Source organism: Antedon mediterranea, chromosome 11 (assembly GCF_964355755.1).
Source record: "Antedon mediterranea chromosome 11, ecAntMedi1.1, whole genome shotgun sequence".
Classification (NCBI taxonomy): Eukaryota; Metazoa; Echinodermata; class Crinoidea; order Comatulida; family Antedonidae; genus Antedon; species Antedon mediterranea.
In genome coordinates this window covers 10,306,934-10,330,944 of record NC_092680.1, presented here as the reverse complement: position 1 = coordinate 10,330,944, position 24,011 = coordinate 10,306,934, and the positions used below count along the sequence as shown (strand labels likewise).

Here is a 24,011-nt window from a genome sequence, read left to right as displayed (position 1 = left end):
CTTTGTTGGAGGCCTAGAAAATATGAAAGTTACCGTACCGCCATGGTTCCTAAATATATTTTGAAGATTTTGTTTGTTGTTAATCAAAAGTACTTCACTGTTAGATTAATACTGATCTTGTTCTAATAATTAACGATTAAAATTATTTTTCATGTATATAGTCCTGATGCGTAAACAGTTTTGTAAGAAAATGGAAAGTGATATCAATGCGCAAAATTTCATCTGCTCCTCAAATACTCTCTTGTCATCGGCCAATGTTTAGCCTTTGTTACCCAGACGTGTGCAACTCGACTAAAAGCTCGACTTCATTAAGTCGAACTGCAAACTTCGACTACTTCGTTAATCGAATTTGAATAGCTCGAACTACGACTTTTTCAAGTCGAACTTTGAACTATGACTAAAGTCCGGTTTAAGAATACGGGCGTTAGACTCACCTCTGAATTTGATAAGCCTGTTCAAATAATTCATTGGTAGAACTTGCACCATCTGATAACAGGTAATTCAAGTTATCATTAATACCATCCATAGCCATGGCTTGAAAGGCAACTGATAACTCTGATTCACTTTCATACGATACAACTCCCTGAGGAACAGGCAACTCCGCCGCTCCAGTTCGCCTTTTTCCCTTTGATTTTTTTGCCTTCTTTCTCCTACATAACAGAAAGAATTTCAATGTATCAGATAAATGAATTTGTAATTCACTAACACATGTTAGTTAAACTTAGTATTGATTTTAACAACTGGGAGTATTGATTTCCTATAGTGCACTTTATTAAAAGCGCTTAACAAAAACAAATATAAATTCTTTGCCATTAGTAATTAAGGAGGGCGCAAAACATGTTACAAAAACTGCTTTTGGTTTTCAGTTGGTAGATAATTATCTACATATATAACACTATGTATGAAAGCGCTTAACAAAAGTAAATGCATTTACGATAACAAATTAGGGCGCTAGATACAATTTAAAACTTGTATCTGAATTCTTTGCCAAAATTAATAATTGAGGGCGCTAAGCAACGCTATTAAAACACTTAACAAAAACAGAATTTACAATAATAAATGAGGGCACTATATACAATCTACTTGAAACTTTCATCCACCAGATATTGGTTTCAGCTTTTATTCTTATTCAAAGATAGTAAGACATAAAATGTTGTGTCTTTATGAGGCTCGCTTTAATAACATATAAAATAATAGTACGCATAATAAAATATCATCAATACACAATCTTGAAAATATAATGAATAAATTTACAGTGATAATTCACATGCTATTCAAACAAACATCTCTCTCAGAAACACGAACAAAATATCCCAAATTAAATGTAGAACAGAGAGATTTAAGAAGTCCACACTCCCATTCCTGATTAACAATGACCTTATAGTGCAATAATATATGAAATTCGTAATTTTGATAGATAGGCCTACGGATGATTAATAATTTGGCTCGCAGTTTGTATATTCCTTATTTTTTAATGCATTTGTATATATATATATTTTTATATTGGATGTTTCTGTAAATTTTGCTTGTTTTTTGGTATATATTTTATGTTAATGTTACTGGACGCAATTCAGTTTTGTACTGCCTTTGATTTGTTTTAATAACCAGAATAAATAAAAACTTAAAAACATTTTTTAAATGCAATATTGTGCAACTTATGTTTGACTAAAAATTAGTTGGAGAGTTTTGTCTTTGTGATATCTACTGTAGCTTATTTTCTAATATCTAAACTAAATTTAATAACTTTTATTTAACTTTGTACAGTATTTACAAATTTAAATTGAAAGAAACTATAAACAGCACAGTCTCAACTTTGAAATGAATGAACAAGCTAATAAATAAAGGAGAAAACAAGCCAAGTTAAAATGTCAGCAATCAATCACACATACCTGGATGACCTCCTCTGGGGTGATGTCTGTTCTGTTGTGGTATGTTGAACTGGTTTGTGTGAAAGTCTATCAAGATTCTGTGGAACTACTTTATTGTGGGTAAACATACCATGTATTGGTGTTGAAATTATGCTTTGACCTTGGAACTAAAATATCATAGAAGAATAGAATAGAAATTTGGACAAATAAAATGAACTATGAACTATGAAAGTGCATTATAAAACATCCCCTTTAAACACTTATTAGGTTTTTCCATTTTGAGATTAGGATATTATTAAGGTTATTACTAACTCGCTTAATTATCACACATTTTGGATTTTTATTCAGGCATACAGTACTTTATTTTAAAATAAAAACAAAATGTATAGTAAGCATGACAAATATTAGCAGCCAAGGGCTCACACAATAATATTGGCAATAGTCAAAATAGGTGATCTCAAGTAAAGGATGAGATCGCAGTGATGACAATGGAAATGTTGATTCGATTTTAACAGAACGATTGTAAGCTATAACAGTTATACACAAAATATAAGGAGTAAAATTGTGTACATAAAGAAAAACAGATTACAAATACAAGGGAATCAAAACAAAACCAAATAAACTAATATGGTTTAAAAAAAAATTAGAAATATACCTTGTCTCTGGACAGTGATATTGGCCTCCTCTGTCCATTTAAAGTTGCCCTTACAGCACCAGACACCTGACATTCCAACACATTGGCAAGTTTACTGAGAATGCGACGACACACGGATGGTGCTAAATTTATGTGCTGTGCTATCGACGAAGACAGTTTATAGTGAACTATCGCTCTCTCAATATCCTGCTCTTCGTAGTTTACATCCGCTAAGCTTTCATACACTAAACATTGTCCATTTAAATCTCCTTTATGTAGAGAGAATAATTTCAAACGAGTAGTGAAATGATTAATGAAAATGAGAGATGCAGGTAATTGTATTGAATCATATATTTCAAAATGGCAGCTGAAATACAGGAAGCAACAGGTAAATCAAATATTGAAAATACTGTACCTGATAATTATAAGAATTACATTAATACTGTATCAAATCAAACATTTTCAAACAAATAAAATGTGTTTTAATTGAAATTAAAAATGTATATTCTACTAGATATACTGCACTACACATATTTTGCGCATGTTAGCAGTTTTTATTTTTAAAGAAAAATATAATTTATATTAAGATTTTATTTAAAAGGCAAACAAAAATTAAACAATCAAATTGTAGCAGACCTACCACATAGCTTTTAAACAATTCAACATTTACTTTTAATTTGATTATTTATACATCCTCTATATATCTCTTTATTTAACCTCACATTGACAGGTTACCTTCCTGTTACCTTCACTTTTCTAGCTAATGGATTTTAAGAATGTTAATGACTCTAACAGAAAACCACATTAATTCTCTTAATCCTAATTGGTCAGATGAGATGGGCCAAGCCCAATATTACCATGCACTGACCACATTATTAACACACTCTTTTCTCAACCAGCATCTTAGCTACACCGTTTACTGCATTGTCTTATCAAATATTGTATATTGTATATTTTATCTATTTATTGAGAATCCTCACTTGATTCACTTGGAATAAATTGCATAGTTTACTGTATACATTTAGTAGTTGTTTTGTTTTACCGTTGCGCCGACAATTACTAAAGTGGTGACCCTCGACTTTCTTATACCGAATTTAACTTAAAATGGAAGGACAACAGCAACAACGACAGCTAACGCAACCTCCAGCACAACCCCAGCACCAGGAACAACCTGTGGTGCCCGCTCCTGACGCAGCAACCGTCAACAGGCCAATTTCTTCGGTAGCGTTGAAACTGCCTCCATACTGGCCCAATGATCCGATATTGTGGTTCACCCAAGTGGAAGCACAGTTCACAACGCGTGGGATTACAGTAGATGCTACAAAATACGCTTACTTAGTCGGATCATTGCAACCTGAAATTGCGCAGGAAGTTCGGGATCTACTTCTCAACCCGCCTACTGATAACAGGTATGTGAACTTGAAAGATACCTTAATACGTCGGACAACTGACTCCGACCAACAGCGCCTCCGCCAACTCCTGACGGCCGAGGAGTTGGGGGATAGGAAACCGTCGCAATTATACCGACGGATGTTAGATAAGATAAGATAATTGATAACTTTTATTGATCCTCAAAAAGGAAATTCATTGCTCGTCATAAAACAAAGAAAACACTATAAAAACAAATATAGCATAAAACCATTCATATAAAAACATCTAAAAAATTACAATATAAAATTATCTTCTTGACTTCCTGTTGTACTGGATGATACCGGAGGGAATAAAGGATTTAGCAAATCGATTTGTTTTCACACTGAGGAGCCTCAATCTACCACTTGGATTAAGTTGGTCTATGATCACTTTGTGGAAAGGATGAGAGGCATCCGACTCAATGCGTTCGAAATCTTTCTGGAGGTGTTCTAGGTGCACATCGGTAAAGGAAGGCAGTTCCAGACCAATCATTTTACCAGCCCGACGGATGAAAGTTTCAAGGCGTCCTTTATTCCCTCCGGTAACATTACCAGCCCAACAGGAGAGGCAATACGTCCAAACACTACATATAACGGATCTATAGAACGAAAGTAACATCAAATCACAGGAGTTAAATTTATATAAAGTTCTCATACAATACATTCTGGGACTTAATTTTTTGCTGATGAAGTCTATATGGTCTCCCCAACTCAGTTTATCATTGAAAACAATTCCTAGATACTTGTACTGGTCAACAATTTCAATTTCTTTACCTTTGATAGTGATTGGTTGAAAATTAAATTTATGTTTAGTCCTAAAAACAATGATCATCTCCTTTGTTTTTGATGCATTTATTTGGAGATAATTATCGTCACAAAATTTAACAAATCTTTGTATTTCGCTACGATAATTTTCATCATTGTTTGAAACTATGAGACCAATAGTACTAGTGTCATCAGCGAATTTAACAACGGGGCAAAGCTCATCATTTAAAGATCTGTAATCCGCCGTATACAAGGAATATAATTTAGGTGCGTTGACAGTACCCTGAGGAACACCGGTGTCAGAGGTTACGATTTCTGACTTAACACCATTAATATTAACAAATTGTTTTATATCACAAATGAAATTTAAAACTAAACGAACAATCGGACGGGGAAACTCCATATTCAACATTTTGTCTGCTAAGATATGGGGTTGTATGGTATTAAACGCAGATTGAAAATCAAAATACATAATACGTGCCGAGATGGCCTTTCTTTACATTATCTAGATGTGAATACAATTTATGTAATTTAAAATAAATCGCATCACTGGTACTACGGAGTGATCGGTAAGCAAATTGCAACGGGTCTAACACTTTTTCAGCATAAGGTTGCATAATTTTTAAAATAATACGTTCCAATATTTTCATCGCGACAGACGTGAGTGCAACGGGTCTCAAATCATTCATGCTGTTAATCTTAGGTTTCTTAGGTACCGGTATTATGCATGAAAGTTTCCAAATATCCGGGAACGCATGATAAGAAAGACACATATTGAAAATAAATGTAAATATACCATCAAGGTGAGGAGAGCAGACCTTAAGTACTCGTGGTGGGATTCTATCCGGCCCAGCAGCCTTCGATGAATTGAGTTTCATGAATTCGTTATGTACATCAGAAATGCTTATACTAAATTTGGGATCATCTTCAGTCACCCGACACAAGCTAAATAGAGCCTCTCTTTCTTTTTTAAAATCATGAACATTAAAACGGTTATAAAATTCATTTAACTCATTAACATATTGCACAGTAACATTCGGAATCGAGGTGGGTGTATTACCACCGTTTGTGTAACCACTCATAAGTTTCATACCCTGCCAAACTTGTTTCATATTATTAGACCTGAAGTTATGTTCAACTTTTTTCCTATAAATGTTCTTCTGTTTCATTATTTCAGATTTAATCTCTCTAGTCAATATTTTCATACGATTAGAGTCGCCCATCTTAAAGGCTTTACGTTTCTCACACAACAGTAATTTAACGCCTTTCGTGATCCATGGCTTGTTGTTAGGGTAGATTTTCACTTTTTTAACTGGAACGCATTTATCAATACAAAAGTTTATGTACGAGCTCACTGCATAAGTAATACTATTCAAATCTTCATCCTCCGTAAAAATATCCCAATCGGTAGATTCAAATTCCGCTATCAGGGCTTCCTCGGCTTCAGGAGACCATTTACGTACATTAATAATTTTTGGTTGGCATGTCTTATTTAACGGGCGATATTTAGGACTGAGTAAAATCAAATTATGATCAGATTTGCCCAAGTTCGGTAGTGGGGTCGAAATATAGGCATCCTTCACACTAGAGTAGCATAAATCAAGAATCGCGTTGTCCCTCGTTTTACATGTAACATGCTGATAATAAGTGGCCGTTGTTTTCTTGAGCTTGCATCTGTTGAAATCGCCATTGATAATTACAAGCGCCTCAGGGTGACTACACTCAATACCTTCGATAATTTCTGCGATCTCATTTATAGCAGGCTTTTCAAGCTTTTTGTTAGGTATGTATACCATAACATTGATAACATGCGAGAACTCTCTCGGAAGATAGTAGGGGCGAATACCAACAACCAGCACTTAGGCGACAGGCCACTTGAATCTTCAATTATGAAACAACTATTCTTAAGTCGCCTCCCAACTAATGTACAGCTTATCCTAGCTTCAACCAAGGATGAGTTGGACCTGGTAAGCTTGACATCATTGGCTGACAAAATTATTGAAGTATCTGTAACTGCAACTGCGCCAACAAGTGTATCGGCAGTACACACGGACAATACATCCTCCTTGTCTGCGACCCTTGAAAACCTGCAAAAACAGATTCAACAACTGTCAACGCAAGTTAATTCCTTGCAATCTGACCGACGGCACAACAGATATCAAAGTCGCAGCACAAGTCGACATCGAAATCGATCGAGTGGTAGGCATTCATCTCCTGCTCAACCTAACAGTACCAATCGCTCAGCTCAACATTCAAACAACACTCCTCAACTCTGTTGGTACCATGAAAAATTTGGAGTAAATGCTCGAAAATGCAATCCGCCGTGTTCGGAAAACTCCAACGCCGACAACTACATGCGACGAATGTTGCTGGCCGTCAAATCGTAAGTCGCCTTTTCTTTATTGTTAATCAATTATCCAAACAACGTTTCCTCATAGACACTGGGGCAGAAGTTAGCGTTGTTCCACCTACTCGCCATGAGCGTCTACATAGGCGACAAGAGTCTACTTTGACTGCCGCAAATAATACATCTATCAACACTTATGGACATCGCTCTGTAACCTTAGACTTAGGTTTGAGACGAACATCTCAATGGTTATTTGTTGTCGCAGACGTCACACACCCCATCATAGGGGCTGATTTTTTAAGACATTTTGGACTGTTAGTCGATATGAATAATCGACGACTCATTGACACTACCACCAACCTGAGTATTCAAGGTGTCGCCTCCAAAACTTCGCCTCTCGGTCTTATATTTACCACCCTTGAATACAAAATTCCCAAACATTACACGCCCTTGTTATCAGGAAGCGTCGCTAAAACACGATGTGACACATCATATTCAGACCCATGGTCCACCAATTTCGTCACATCCTCGACGGCTCGCACATGACCGCTGCAAAACAGCCAGACATGAATTTGAACACATGATGCAGCTTGGAATTATACGCCCCTCTAAAAGTAACTGGGCATCACCTTTACATATGGTGCCTAAGATAACTCCTGGGGATTGGCGTCCCTGTGGGGATTATCGAGCATTGAACAATGCTACTGTTGCAGATCGGTATCCTATCCCGTACATGCACGATTTTACAGCATCTCTGCACGGATCCACTATATTTTCTAAGATTGATCTCGTCCGAGCTTACCATCAGATACCAGTTGAACCTGCTGATGTTCATAAAACAGCAATTACTACACCATTTGGACTTTTTGAATTTGTTAGAATGCCATTTGGCCTCCGCAATGCCGCTCAAACTTTTCAACGTTTTATTGATCAGGTAACGCGTGGATTGGATTTTTGCTACGCTTATATCGACGACCTGCTTGTTGCAAGTTCCAACGCCGAGGAACACGAAACTCATCTTCATCAACTATTCACACGTCTTAATGAGTATGGCGTTGTTCTCAACCCAGCGAAATGCCAATTTGGAGTTTCGTCACTCGAGTTTCTTGGACATCATGTTGATTCGCAAGGTGTCCGACCACTTCAAGTAAAGGTCGAAGCGATACAAAACTTTCCACAACCAACTTCTTTACGCAAACTACGTGAATTCCTTGGACTTATTAACTTTTATAGGCGATTTATACCGCAGTGTGCCCAGATTTTACAACCTGTCACAGCTCTACTTGTTGGGGCAGGTAAGAAACAGGATCTGGTATGGACCGACGCAGCTTTATTGGGATTTAATAATATTAAAGTCGCCCTCGCAAGTGCTACACTTCTCACCCATCCGCAGCCAGATGCACCTTTAAGTATCATGGTTGACGCTTCGGATGTGGCCATAGGGGGTATACTACAACAATGCATTGACAACAATTGGCAACCTATTTCATTTTTCTCACAGAAGTTGAAACCAGCGCAGACGCGATACAGCACATTTGGTCGTGAACTTTTGGCGGCATCGCCAAACCAAATCGTCACTCGCCACGCGAAATCCGTCATCTCGATTTCATATCTCAATTCACAACGGACATACGCCATGTGAGTGGAAAAGCTAATGCAGCAGCTGATGCATTGTCGCGAATCGAACTTAATACTTTCAGTCACAACACAACTAACATTGTTGATTTTAGTCTTATTGCTGCTGCACAAAAGAATGACGATGAATTGCACAAGCTACTTGAATCACCGTTTTCACTACAATTTCAAAACTTTCCAATTCCAACTTCTGACTCTACAATTCTTTGTGATATTTCCAAAGGCAATCCACGTCCATATATCCCACAAGAATTCAGACGCATAATATTTGACACTCTACATTCGCTATCACATCCTGGTATACGAGCAACACAACGTTTAATTACTGACCGTTTCGTATGGCCAGCAATCAATCGTGATGTACGACGATGGTCTCAAACATGCATTCAATGTCAACGTTCCAAAGTACACCGGCACACCGTTTCGCCACTCTCTACTTTTTCTACACCTGACGCCCGTTTTGACCATGTACATATAGATATTGTTGGACCTCTCCCTCCGTCAAATGGTTTTTCTTATTTACTCACTTTTATCGATCGTTTTACTCGATGGCCCGAAGCCGTACCTATTCCGGATATCACAGCCGATACTGTCGCACACGCATTTGTCAATCGATGGATCGCTTCATTCGGAATACCTTCAACCATTACAACAGATTGAGGAAGACAATTTGAATCTGCATTATTTCATTCACTCGCCAACTTACTAGGAACTAAGCACATTCATACAACTGCCTACCATCCTATTGCGAACGGACTTGTAGAACGTTTTCATCGACATTTGAAGGGTTCTCTCAAAGCACATAATGATCACACTAAATGGACAGAACATTTACCTATAGTACTTTTAGGCATTCGTACAGCCCTTAAGGCTGATCTAGGTCATAGTGCAGCTGAACTTGTTTATGGCACTACTTTAAGATTACCTGGACAATTCTTTAATTCAAACTCTGAACATTGTGATTATTCTAATTATATTGATAGATTGCGTGATAATATGAGTAAACTACGTCCCACACCTACCCGCACCAACTCTAACCGTAAATCCTATATCAATCAAGAAATATTTAATTGTACCCATGTTTTTGTGCGAAGGGACTCTGTTCGAAAACCCTTACAACGTCCATATGATGGTCCATTTAAGGTATTAAGTCGAACAGACAAACACTTTGTTTTTTTTTTCTCTTTTGTGGCGTTAACCACTATTTTATTCATTTCATTCTCAAATGATCAATACAATGATTTTACACTTCATCCAAATATATATTCCCTTGTTATTCTGTTCTGTTATTTTCTTGTACTTTCTTTTATCTTTAGTACGATTTGATCGAAACAATTCGGTCAAATATATATATATATATACTTTATACTTTTATATGTATTATCCACTTTTTTCATTATTTTCTTTTATTTTAACTATTCCTTTCTACAATAGGTCTATGTCTCTGTACAAAACACACAAGTGCATATATTCGAGTACATGATTGCACACATGCATACATACATACCCACGACAAAGGTATATAAATAAATAAATACTGTATTTACAATATATAAAATGCAATACAATTATTATTCTTAATTCTTTTTTTTTTTTTTTTTTACAATAAGAACATAAATAAAAATATAAAATTCAAATAATTATAGTAAGCTTAAAAAAAAAAAAAATTCTTTCCTTTACTCTTGTGTTTTAGTTTTATGTCTCATGGTTATATTTGTTGCTTACTTATATGTTACGTTTCGTTTTGTTTTTAATATTTATTTCATTTATTTTCATTTTTTTTTTTTTATAATTCTATATAAAGATTTAACCACCTATTGGCATTGCACAGCGTTATATAAACCTCTGTAGAATATACCGTATTATAATAGTCGGTTAAGGTATAACCTATTATTTTTTTCTGCCAAATAGAGGCGAGAAAGTGAACCATAATTCCATTTCTTTACTTTTTTCAAAATGTGTGCTTTATAGATACAGAAGCATCCAAGAGAGAACATGTGGTCAACATATCTGTTTCCGGTACCGAGTACAATATTTTGAAAGTTTGCCTCAATTCCAAACTTATATGTGGTATAAACATTAATGTATTTCCATAACTCATTTGCTTCAGTACATTGGTAAAAGAAGTGTTTATCATCTTCTATTACATTACATTGCAGGCAAGTGTCTGTATTATTAATATTCCATTTAAAGAGCCTTCTACAAACACTTTGTTCTCGATCTAAATGGTCGACAGGACACAGTCAGTATTGATCGCTTAAAGGTAGCTCATTTGGATACTGATATATTTAAAAGCCAAGAGCAAACCCTCACTCCCAAGCTACAAGCATCACCCCTAGTCAAACCAACCAACCCGTCACCCATTTTGGCAACCCCTCCCCGTACTACTCGTTCTGGTAGACATGTTCATTTCCCTCAACGTTTTGTCTCGTTCTATCATTAATTCTTTCACTGGAAGGGGGCTCCTGTAGCAGACCTACCACATAGCTTTTAAACAATTCAACATTTACTTTTAATTTGATTATTTATACATCCTCTATATATCTCTTTATTTAACCTCACATTGACAGGTTACCTTCCTGTTACCTTCACTTTTCTAGCTAATGGATTTTAAGAATGTTAATGACTCTAACAGAAAACCACATTAATTCTCTTAATCCTAATTGGTCAGATGAGATGGGCCAAGCCCAATATTACCATGCACTGACCACATTATTAACACACTCTTTTCTCAACCAGCATCTTAGCTACACCGTTTACTGCATTGTCTTACCAAATATTGTATATTGTATATTTTATCTATTTATTGAGAATCCTCACTTGATTCACTTGGAATAAATTGCATAGTTTACTGTATACATTTAGTAGTTGTTTTGTTTTACCGTTGCGCCGACAATTACTAAAAAATAAATCAATGATAATACAAATATCCTAAATTGTCTGGGCTGGTACACATTAGAGCAAATTGGTTGCCGAAGGTCTAAAAATTATAAAATTAAGTGCTAAACTTAACCTAATGTCCTATAATTTGCATGGTAATTACCAACATTAAAGGCCAGGTGTGGGCAAAAAATTTCTATTGATCATACATTCCAATAATTATCGATCTATAGTTTCCCCTATGTTTCATAATTTTTGGGATTTTATTTGTGTTACACGAGCTTGTTGAAAATAAGCACTTTCTAATCAGTGGGGGGATAGTTCAAATTACACAGTAAAATCTCTATTCTTCTGTACACAAATTTTGTAAATAGAGAGGCGTTTTAAAAAGCTATGAAAAATAAACGGTGTGGTAAAAAATGTTATCAGATGACTAAATATAGGTAATATAACTTAAATATTACATTTCTGATATTTTTATTCAACTTCAGATTTTTATTTTCATGCTATAGCAAAAACTATCCACTGTATATCCACCATCTTTTTTCACCATCTAGGGAGTCACCAGACATGTTATTACATTAGGTTAACTACCTAACTACTGAAAAAAAATTATACTGGTTTTTATGGAAGAATTTTGCCAAATTTTGTATTTGTCCATATTACGGGAAATTGATGTTTTTTCGTCTTGATTTCTGTTACAAATATTTGATTTATGTACAATTAACCAATTATTATATTTAAAATTCATGCCTGTACCTGAGCTTTAAGGGGAAAGGGTGCTGGCTGGCTGCCATTCCTTCCCCATCTTGGAAGTGAAAACACATTGTGGGTTCTAGGTCCAGACGACCAACATCACAGTATACTGTATTTAGGTCGTACAGTAGGTCAATGGTGAGTGAGTGGCCGAGCGGTTAAGACAGTGGAACCGTAATTACGTAGCCATAACATCAGCAAGGGTTCGAGGCTCACTCACTCCATGGTTCTGGTGGTAGAACGAGTCTTCTCGGATAAGGACTATAAACCGTAGGTCCAGTGTACACAACTAGCTCGTGTGCACTTTAAAGAACCTAGTAAATCTTTCGAGACGAGTAGGGGGTTACCCTGGTGTATTAGTACATCACAGCCACTGATCACCAACTGGGTCCTCTGGGAGATCAGTCTTTGACTGAAGAGGTCACCCAGTATAAAAATGAACAAACAAACAAACAAATGGTTATCACAAATTGAAAGTTCCCTAATAAAATCAAATACTATACCAATTTCTTCCATCTTCTGTAATGCATTGTGATAAGCTTTTTCAGCCTTCAAGTAATCATGTAATTGAGAGTATGAAAAGGCCATGCTGGCAAAACACCTTCCCATTGACTTGTGACTACTCAACAAACCTGAAAAACCATGCAGTTGTTATATAATTATCAGCACAGAATTTATTGGTAACAATTAATTATTTCTCACAATATGTTTGTGAAGGCAATCGAGTTGTTCATTATGATCGCTGTAAACCAACCAATCATTATCTCACTCGTAAGATTGTTTGCACAAACAAAATCATTAAATAATAAATTATATTATAAAGATGCATGAATCGAACATAATAACAATAATTATGTTCTTTATATCTAGATTAAAAAACAAATGTTTCTCAATAATATATATTCTTTTACCTATTGTATATTACAAATAATAAATGTGTGCGATCAAAAGTCCAGCGTCCCAACACACGCATAAACTTACCGAGTAATCTGAGAGTTTTCTTATGATATTGCAAAGACTCATGGTAGTGCTGTTCAACATTTAAAAGTTCCCCTATGTGCTGAAGACACGACGCTCTGTACCTCAATAACTTTTGCTGATCATGTACTACATTCGTTGTGATAGATGGTGTAGTAGGTAATAACTCTAAAGCTGTTTTAAAGCAATCGATAGCATCTGATGCGACGCTTGTTCTTCCAAATAATATACCAAGATCGTGATATAATTTTCCTATAAAATTTATTCAATTGTGTTTACAACAAATAGTAAAAAATGTTGGTCTTTGTTATTCGTAGTAGTTAGTCCTCTTATAATAATGATAAATATGCATCTTCCTATGCTAATCGATAATAAAATTGGAATAATGTACTAAACAACCTAAATGTTGAGTCATACGTTAAAACATGGTGTATCTAATTACTAGTGTACCACAAACATAACTTAGTGTACTAACATATTATTAGTCATCAAAAAGTGGCAAAAGGGCTGAGACTGAGAGTAATGTAATATACAGTACAGTATAATGAGATATAAGACATAATAAAAATGATAGATGCCATAAAGTATTTCAATGTTGATTGATTAATTTCTAATTGACCTTGAAATAGAAATAGATAAAATCATTAAAATCTCATATATATTCAGAACAAAATGTACATGAATGATATTAATTAGTAAGGATATTGACTGCTTAAGGGGTGTATATAACATTATATTTTTCTCAAGAAATTTTGTTTTCCTGAAGCATATTAAGCCATTTTTGTGTTGGTTATGTTTTCTAATTAAATAAAAGTCATCTACTGGGACTCGAACTCATATCACAAAGACTAGTCCACATCATCATGAGAAAACATTGTACACGCTGCACCACGTAACTTGCTTGAAGAAATAATTAAATTGACCTATTTAAACTATGCATACTGTACATAGCGCCTTCATTTTGTTATTCGCCCTCTAATGATGCGACGAAACACTGTTTATGGTCAATACTCACAGTGATTCTCCTCGAGAATGATATTTTGCTTTCGAGAACTATGTTTCTCTCAGCTGGCGCTTCTGGAAATATATTCCGTCAAGCAAAATATCATTTCTTTGGGGATGTCAAATCTTATATTTTACCTCTAAGCAGGCAATATCTCTATAAACTTCTAAATACTACTATTAAAAAGTACAGCAATGATATACTGTATTGTATAGATATTTTTATTACATAATAAACATTTTATTAGTTCAATTCATTAATAACAATTCAGTAATAAAATATTGTTTGTTGTGGAGTACCTCAATTTACTGTAGATTTTATAGCCAATGAATTTATCTTAATAGAAATATAAAATGAAGGGATCAGAAAACATTTTATGTTGTAAATTTAAGATCGTAAAAAAAACATTTAATCTATTTTGAGTTTAGAAAGTTAGGTTTGCAGTACTACACCATGTGATTTCAAAGGAAATAAAGTAGTGTATATGGCTGAGAGTCTTGAACTTTTGGTTGTTATGCTAAACCGTCTTCTAGAGAATGATAGGCAAGAAAAGATGAGTTGAAAAATAGCCCAGCATATTGTGTTTATTACTACAGTATGACCAACACTTAGAGTATTCCTTTAAAGGCCAGGTACGGGCTAAAAATGTATATTGATCATACATTCCAATAATTATCGATCTATAGTTTCACCTATGTTTCATAATTTTTGGGATTTTATTTGTGTTACATGAGCTTGTTGAAAATAAGCACTTTCTTATCAGTGGGGGGATAGTTCAAATTACACAGTAAAATCTCTATTCTTTTGTACACAAATTTTTTAAATAGAGAGGCATTTTAAAAAGCTATGAAAAATAAACGGTGTGGTAAAAAATGTCATCAGATGACTAAATATAGGTAATATAACTTGAATATTACATTTCTGATATTTTTATTCAACTTCAGATTTTTATTAAATTATCCACCATATATCCACCATCTTTTTTCACCGTCTAGGGAGTCACCAGACATGTTATTACATTAGGTTAACTACCTAACTACTGAAAAAAAGTCTTCCTGGTTTTTATGGAAGAATTTTGCCAAATTTTGTATTTGACCATATTAAGGGAAATTCATGTTTTTTCGTCTCGATTTCTGTTACAAATATTTGATTTATGTACAATTAACCAAATATTATATTTTAAATTCATGCCTGTACCTGAGCTTTAAAACAGGGGTTCTACTGTATGTGAACAAATTGTAGAATACACAAACAAAAGGTTACCTGTTTTAGTGTCTTGTTCCAACTGTCTACATATTTCAGGACATTTTCTGATAACACTTAGGCAAGATTCTGGGTTACAACTATGATATAAACAATTTGCTTGGTTGATTAATGCTTTCACTGCTTTGTAATAATCATGCAACTCATTACATATATCAGCATTTTTTTTATATTCGCTTGCCCCTTGTTTGTAATTTAAAAGGCTTGTGTAAGCCTGTGCTAGTAAGGTGTGCGACTCAGCTGATGATGCTCGCTTTGAGGCAACTTTGTCAAAATTCTCAATAGCGAACTTTAAATTACTAATAGCTTTCTCATACTGTTTAATCATAAGATATGCAAGACCAAAGTTATAGTAGACATCACCGTTTAAATAAAATGCTTCTGAATCATAGCTGACACCATTTTGAGGCAAACTCTTTTCGAGGTATTGCAATGCATTTTGAGTGTCACCAAGTAGAAGATACAGACCACCTAGATTACACGAGCATACTCTCACAGAGTGCCTATTGTTTATGAGTTCTGCTTTTCCTAAGGCTTTAAGGAACACAGAGACTGCTGCATCTGGATGGCCTTCTTTGATGCAGGATGTTCCTTTTTGGACTAATTTGTCAACTTCCTTTAAATCTTTTTCCAAGCTCATGGCCTATAGCATTAATTCACTTACTGTAAAAGAAAATATATAATTTGAATATCAAAATCTGCAAATTGACTTTACTTGATAACATTGTATCAATCAATTAAAATAACATGATTGACAGAGGAGATGCCTCAGAACCTCTCTGGACTTCAACCATGACGCTATGCACTCCAACTGTATTTGCAGGGGCAGATCCAGCATTATACAGTAGATTAGGGGATAAATATTTCATAAATTATAAAAAAGATCCGTCAGGTTGAAAAAAAATAAAAAATAGTAATTATTTTATTTTTAAAAGTTAAATTTTAGGGGGGGCTAAAGCCTTTTTAAAAATCCTTGCCTGATTTGGATCACAATAACAATCCACAATAACAGGCCACACCAGAAAACTACTACTGAATTACCAGGTTAATTTAAAATTCAAATAGTAAGTAGTTGAAATGTTGACACAAGTTAATATACTCTAGTATAATATTAATAAACTATTAATGAGTTGACATATCTAAATGATCATAAGATAAATGATAAAGAGACATTTGACCTTTGAAGTTATACTAAACAGTATAATTATGCTCAATTTAGGTTGTGCACTAAATTTCCCATTTTTTCACAGCCTACTGTACATGTTCAATACATGTCATTGCCAAGGACACATTAGTAAAATCTGTTTATTGTTCTCTCTCATTTATATACAGTATGATTTGAATTTATTTGGGAAAATCCATGCATTTATGCCTGTATAATTAAAAAAAGTTAGATTTTACTATCAGATTTAACTGGCAAACCATTAACTAGTCACATACTGTACTGTGGTTGATAAAAATGATATTTATAGAAATTAATTCAGGAGAATAATGTATCATGAAGAATAGATATTTACAAAACCAAGGTCTATATTACATCAAAGGGAATTGAGCTCAGAATCCATCTCGGGTTCAAAACCAAAACACTCAGCCCAACTTTAATTGAATTTGAAGAGTTGGGGAACACTAACATAATTTTAATAACTAGGACCCCATTTACACTTCAGCTTTTAGCGAGCCTGAGGCCGGCTCTGAGCCAAAAGTGCAAAAGTGTAAACACTCTGGGAACAACCGAGCCGGCCTCGAGTCGGCTCAATTTTAAGCCTAGTCTAGAGTAGGCTTCGGGCCGGCAATTGCGGGCTTTGGGCCTGCACTTCGTATAGTGTAAACACTCGCGGTCATAAAATGAACGTTCTGGGTCAACCATAGTTTAAAGTTTACGAAACTTATTGCTGATGAACGTGAATTCTTCATTGAAATTAAATTGGTGAAGATGTATACGCCTTTTTCACGAAACGGAAGACATCTTCGATCGATGACAAACAATGCCGTGCAACGAAGCGTAACCAACAGAAATAACATAGCGTTTTCAGGGGATTTCAGGACACCATGCGGCGCCTACGCTTATAGTTATACACTGTGGTGTTTTTTTTCGATGGCCTTTAAGAAGTGAAAACAAATTTTCTAATTTTTTTCAATCACACAGTATGTAGGCTAATCTTTAAAGAACATTTTACAGTAAAAATGTTGTCCATACGGCTGTTCGTTGAGGAGTTACGAATTAACGGAGTAACTTGTCCTCAGAAAATAGGCTGTTATTTCTGTTGGTTACGCTTCGTTGCACGGCATTGTTTGTCATCGATCGAAAATGTCTTCCGTTTCGCGAAAAGGCGTATTGATCTACTACTATTCTTCAGAAAACGAGACGCAAACATTAGTAGTAAAGCAATAATACAATTGTTTTGATCCATATTAAATACCGTTATTTGATTCTTTTTTGCTAAATTTTGATAGGCCTAGCCCTAGGCCTAGTGTAGATAGACAACGTTTAATAATATTAACTTTTTAAGACGGCGCACATGAGCGGATATGACGTGAATGTAGCGAAATCGTATCATTGAGCACTCTTCCGCGAGAGCAAGTGTAAACACAATAGTACTGTAGGGGCCTGAGGCCGGCTTTTTGGGTAAGTGTAAATGCATTGCGGGCAAAAAAGAAAGCCGAAGTGTAAATGGGGTCTAGGTCGTGCCCACAGATGGTTCTCGAATACACAGTAATTCCAGCGAGAAAAAAACTGGAAATGTACGTACCGCATGACTATAATACATTGTCGTTTACAGAAACAAATAAATGGACACAATGATTTATGTAGTCAACCAAAATTAGTACCCTGAGAATTATTTCCGAAAGAGAAACTTGTCACAAAATGGACTCATTTATTAACAAACCAAATTTGTGTTTTGTGTGTAGTGTTGAGAGATGGGGAAAAGGATACAAAGAGGAACAATTTTTAAATATATTCTTATCCACTCAGTATTTGTTTTATTTTGTATAGGCCTATAAATAATATACCACTAAATACAGTAAAATAGTAAAGTATGTGTAACGATACACCACTATGACGTTTATATATTTTTTAATTATTAATTAATACAAACGTTAAGCAACTGTCAGTAATAAAGTTTATTTATTTGTACAGTATATTATGTGTAATAGAACAGTAGGGCCTACCCACACTCACAGTAATAAAGTTTATTTGTATTTGCGAAGCATCCTTGTATTATTGTGTTCAGGTATTTTTCAAGAGGACATCCATTAGACAGTGTATACCACGATCGGGAAACACCCCTATTTGGGGCAAATCGTTGCACCTAAATTCGTTTTAATTGTCAATAACTAATTATCGAACTCAATTTAATTAGTGAACAGGTGGTTAAAATCAGTACCGAAAGTACGAACCAACTTTACATACCATCGAGTAAACATTTTAGAAAAGCGCGATTTACCGAATTTTGCCCTTACGTAAATTTATAGATTGTCTGTAGTGTCAGAAATAGGTATCAAAAAGTAAATGTTAATGCTCCCACACATTTTTAAAAGAAATAATGGATCCAACCCAGCAACCTAGTGTCCTAGAAACGCCATACGATTAACTCAAGTTTCCATTATTATATTTTTCCATATTTCCATTATGTATTTGGAACCTAGGAGTCGGTCAGTCTAAAATTACCGAAAACAACCATAAACAACCGAAAACAAAATAAAATAATCTAAATACCGAAAAGAAATTTGTATCATTTTTGTTTATGTTGCCCTCTACTGATGGGTGTTTCTAGAGCTAAGACCATGACAGAGAGAAGACCGTGTGCGCAAAAGCCAAGGAAGACCCTACAAAATGGTATTACTGTAACTTAAGTGACGAAAACACAATGTTAGGTAAAATCATGCTTTGTTTTTGAAAATCTAAAGACTAAAAACGAAATGTGTTTATAGACTTTGTAAGTAAATGGGGAGCTTGCAAGACTATTTTAAGGGGGTTGCCCAAGAGTCCTCAGAGGGCCGTAGATACTAAGTATTTGCTCCACATGCCCTGTAGTGGGGCCTGTGGCGAGGGAATTTTTGTTAAATGACACCCCTAGATGGCCGGAAATGGTACTCTCGCACGTAAAATTAACGATAAATAGAAATGACAATCGGGCTACAGTAGCAAACAGATCGTATCACGCCTGTTTTTCGGCCGGTATAAACACAAACACAAACATTTTTTGCGTTCAATGCGAAGGTCAGAGGAGGTACCCGACGAAGGTACTTCCGGTAATTAATCAATTCTAGCAATTAAAATCAATTAATACAAATTAATTATTATAGATTGATAGCCCGGGCAACTGGGGCAACACCCCTGCGTCCGCCCCTGCAGTCTACAGTGTAAATCATTGAATTTGTACGATTTTGAGGGGTATTGCTAAACACCGCAAACCTCGCAAACCTCCAAAAAAACATAGCAAACCCCACCAAACCAACATAAAAGTGATTGAATCATGTAGTGTACAACCCACTGGGTATATCAATGTAAAAAAAAAATAAATTTCTACTGTTAACAACTTATTTTTTAGGTAAAACATCATTTTTTGGTAAAAAATGATTGCTAAACCCTACAAACCTCCAAAAAACCATAGCAAACCCCACCGAACCAACATAAAAGTGATTGAATCATGTAGTGTACAACCCACTGGGTATATAAATTATTAAATTTCTACTGTTAACTACTTTTTTGGGGATAAAACATAACTTTTTGGTTAAAAATTAGCAATAATTTTTGACCAAAAAATGATGTTTTACCCCAAAAATAAGTAGTTAACAGTAGAAATTTAATATTTTTTTTACATGGATATACCCAGTGGGGTTGTACACTACATGATTCAATCACTTATATGTTGGTTCGGTGGGGTTTGCTATATTTTTTTGGAGGTTTGCGGGGTTTAGCAATCATTTTTTACCAAAAAATGATGTTTTACCTAAAAAATAAGTAGTTAACAGTAGAAATTTAATATTTTTTTTACATGGATATACCCAGTGGGTTGTACACTACATGATTCAATCACTTTTATGTTGGTTCGATGGGGTTTGCTATGTTTTTTTGGAGGTTTGCGGGGGTTTGCGGGGTTTGCGGTGTTTAGCAATACCCATTTTGAGTTGTATTTTGTGCACACTACCATTTTGTAGGGTCTTTGAACACTCTTTCTTGGCTTTTGCGCGCACGGTTTTCTATCTGCATAGTCTTGGCTTTAGAAACACCCATAGTAGAGGGCGTCATTAAAAAAAATATTATACAAATTTGTTTTCGGTATTTAGATTTTTTTATTTTGTTTACGGTTGTTTTTCGGTAGTTTATGGTTGTTTTCGGGTTTTTTTTCGGTTGTTTTCGATAATTAGACTGACCCGTAGGAGTTATACTGTGTGTTACTGTAGTTGTGTATGAATTAGATATGATGAAAATTGCAGATGATTGCATTTTTATTGTTGGTCATAGGATGTTGTACTGAAAAAAATAAACTTTATTTGAGAGATTTTACTCCTCCGTCAGTGTAGACACTTACCTAATGGATTTTGTTAATTTAGAGCAAATTTACAACTCAATCCTTCATTTAAATTCAATATATTATTATTATTGTTTGCTCATGTCATTCAGTGTGTCAAGTCACGGGGAACACACAATTAAATCAAGAAGTATAAAAAGGATTAAGGGTATGTTCAGACTCACGGAGTTACGGTGGAGTTATCTACGCAAGGCGTACGGTAATCTGTGGCGTTAAAAGCCAAGGTGTTCAGACACAACGACCAACATTCCAACAATGCCTTGCGTTTAAAACACTCTGATCAGGTCAAAGCAGATAGAACTATATGTATACATTCATGACAATGCATGAAAGTTAACATTGTTTACATTGTTTTTTTTTTTTTTAATTTATATAATGTTTACCTTCAAATACTGTATACTGATTTGTTCTTACTACTTGTAGAATTGCATTTTAATTCAAAATAATTTAAAACGTAATTGTTACACGGACAATTATCTGATTATATGATTTAATTTATAAAAATATCATATCACTGATGCCAACTTAAAATAAAATCTGAACCTGAAAATACATTTGACATGGCTATTTCGCTGTCGTATCATAGGGTAAGGGTATGTAGTTGCTGTCTGCTAATCGTGGTCGTGTATTTTCATTGGTTAAAGGGGGATTCTGGGTTTAAAATTGCTTTTAAATATCGTTTATTTATTAAATAAAAAATATTATAACAATATAGACATGTCAGAATGAAGAAGTAATAACGAGAAATTAAAAAAATTAAATTTCATATACATTTTAGGGTAAATTCATGGAAAGTCTGTTTTTCAGCAGCTTAGGGAAGCTCATTAATATTCATGAGATATTCACAAAATCACGTCATCAGTGGATTCCAAACTCGCGACGTCAAGCATGTACGTTGTGTTCTCTCTCCCCTGTCAAACGACGAACACCCGATCATTGTGAAATACATTTTTTGTAGATTTTCTAAGCTAGGCCTAAAGTGTAATATTAATAACAGTAGTAGCATATATTTATTTGACATTTAATGAAATACAAAATTTACAGTAGTACAGATTACAGAGTCATAAATTTTTATACCTCGAATAGTACAGATCGTATATCAGCTTCACGTACTAGGCTAGGCCTAGCCTAAATCATTTTATTCATGGGTGAGAGCCATTTCTGACTAGGTATTCCATGCCACGATGGCTACGTTAAAACATTGGGGCCATCATTCATGGGCCTAGCTAGCCTATTACTAAACGATTGGCCCATAAATAACAAAACTCAGTGGATTCCAAACCCATCCTATCAACCAAACTCCTAAACAATCTAAACCTAAAACGTTCTACAAAAATCGGCTGTAAATATTGAGGCAAAACAAGGTCCGATCGCCGTCCGCACATATGGTGTCCGATCGTCTAAAAGTAGGCCTAAAATAGGCCTAGGCCTAGTTTACTCTCCAAAAAAGCGGATACTGCATCAAACAAGTAGACCGGTAGTAGGAAGGAGACCTAGCCGATCCGGCCCAGTTAAAAATTGAGCTAGCTAGTGTAGTAGAGCCTATGCGAATTGATACTACCAGGCCTTTTTACTATAATATAAGCTACACTTGTTAAAATTAGCAATACTTATGTTTACAAATATTTCAACTCTCTCTCATTCGAGCTATATTATCTATACCATTCCGGTAGGTCGAGTCGACCTTCAATCAAATACTGTACATCGTTCATGTTGTGATTATAGACGGGGTATACTCGACCCGACCAGTTTGGTATTGTATACTGTATCTGCTTATCACGTGACGATGCCAGGCATGGGCAGAGAGAGCTCGTGTATCGTCGTCTCGCTCTCCTCGAGAGAGAGAGCAGGAATGTATACGCTACGCTTCATTGATTTTGAAGGCTTTCCCTAAGTCAGTGCGAAAATCGGCAAACGTAAAGTGCAAACTTATCTAATTTTTCACTGTTTTGATGGATTTTCATAGAAAATTGACTTTATAAATGGGAAGACCGACTAAAATTACATCAGATAAGTATAATTTTACAAAAGTAATTGATATGGTTAATGATAACGAGTCGTCGGAAGATTGACCATTTCACGAATTTCCTATTCTGTAACCACAGTGTGATTTTGCCGTAGCTGCACTTGTAATCTGGCCTCATTTCACAGCCTTCGTTCTGCTTCACTGGGCGCTTATATAAATTGAAACTTTTACCGTTCAAGAGACAAACAAATATATTTTACATTTTTTATTATTCATTTTAAACCCGGAACCCCCCTTTAAGGTTAAAATCACTGATGCATCACTGGATTAGCATATGAAATCTACCCTCTCCCGCTAGAGTTATTAACGCCAGCTCCCTAACGCTAATCCGCGGCATGTTTCAGACACAAAAATATGTACGCCGCTTACATAACTCCACCGTAAGTCTGAACATACCCTACGAATCAGAAATAGGTTTATCGGGTCTTCCTAAATACCAATATGAATTAGCCTAGTTAGACCTACCAATTAAAAGTGTTAATTTAACGAAATATGATATAATAATTAATTAATAGCATTTCCAACATTAAAACCTAGGCCTAGGCCTAAAGTTTTAATATCATATTTCCAACAATAATACAGCAGTACCTCAATTTTAGCGCGATACTAATACTAATAGGCTGGACACCAAAATGTGTCACTCAACTTTAAACTTACTTAGCCTAGTAACTTAGGCCTAGTAGCTAGGCTATGCTAGGTAGGCCGCCTCTAGCTAGGGCTAGGCTAGTCTTGAATTAAACAGTCTCGTTTCACGTCATTACGCGTTTATTTATATAATAATCTATATGTAACATACTATACCTTAACAAATTATATTCAATAACATCCGAAACCAATGGAAAAGCATTTCCTTTTTATAAATTATTATGTGTTTTTCCAATCGACGAACGTATTAATAACAACCACCACC

At 35.1% G+C, this 24,011-nt stretch overlaps 1 protein-coding gene across 2 annotated transcripts in view; it reads right to left on the bottom strand.

Moving 5' to 3' along the window:
- The window catches only part of LOC140063189 (uncharacterized), a 40,515-nt gene extending 16,504 nt beyond the window's left edge, over positions 1-24,011 (bottom strand). For both annotated transcript variants that reach the window (XM_072109671.1, XM_072109670.1), the window contains exons 1-7: positions 23,903-24,011; positions 15,539-16,201; positions 13,276-13,524; positions 12,798-12,926; positions 2,524-2,771; positions 1,890-2,035; positions 435-650 (exon numbers count right to left, since the gene is read on the bottom strand). In XM_072109671.1, coding sequence (XP_071965772.1) covers positions 435-650; positions 1,890-2,035; positions 2,524-2,771; positions 12,798-12,926; positions 13,276-13,524; positions 15,539-16,178 — 1,628 coding nt within the window. In that variant the 5' untranslated portion in view covers positions 16,179-16,201; positions 23,903-24,011. The remainder of the gene's footprint in view (positions 1-434; positions 651-1,889; positions 2,036-2,523; positions 2,772-12,797; positions 12,927-13,275; positions 13,525-15,538; positions 16,202-23,902) is intronic.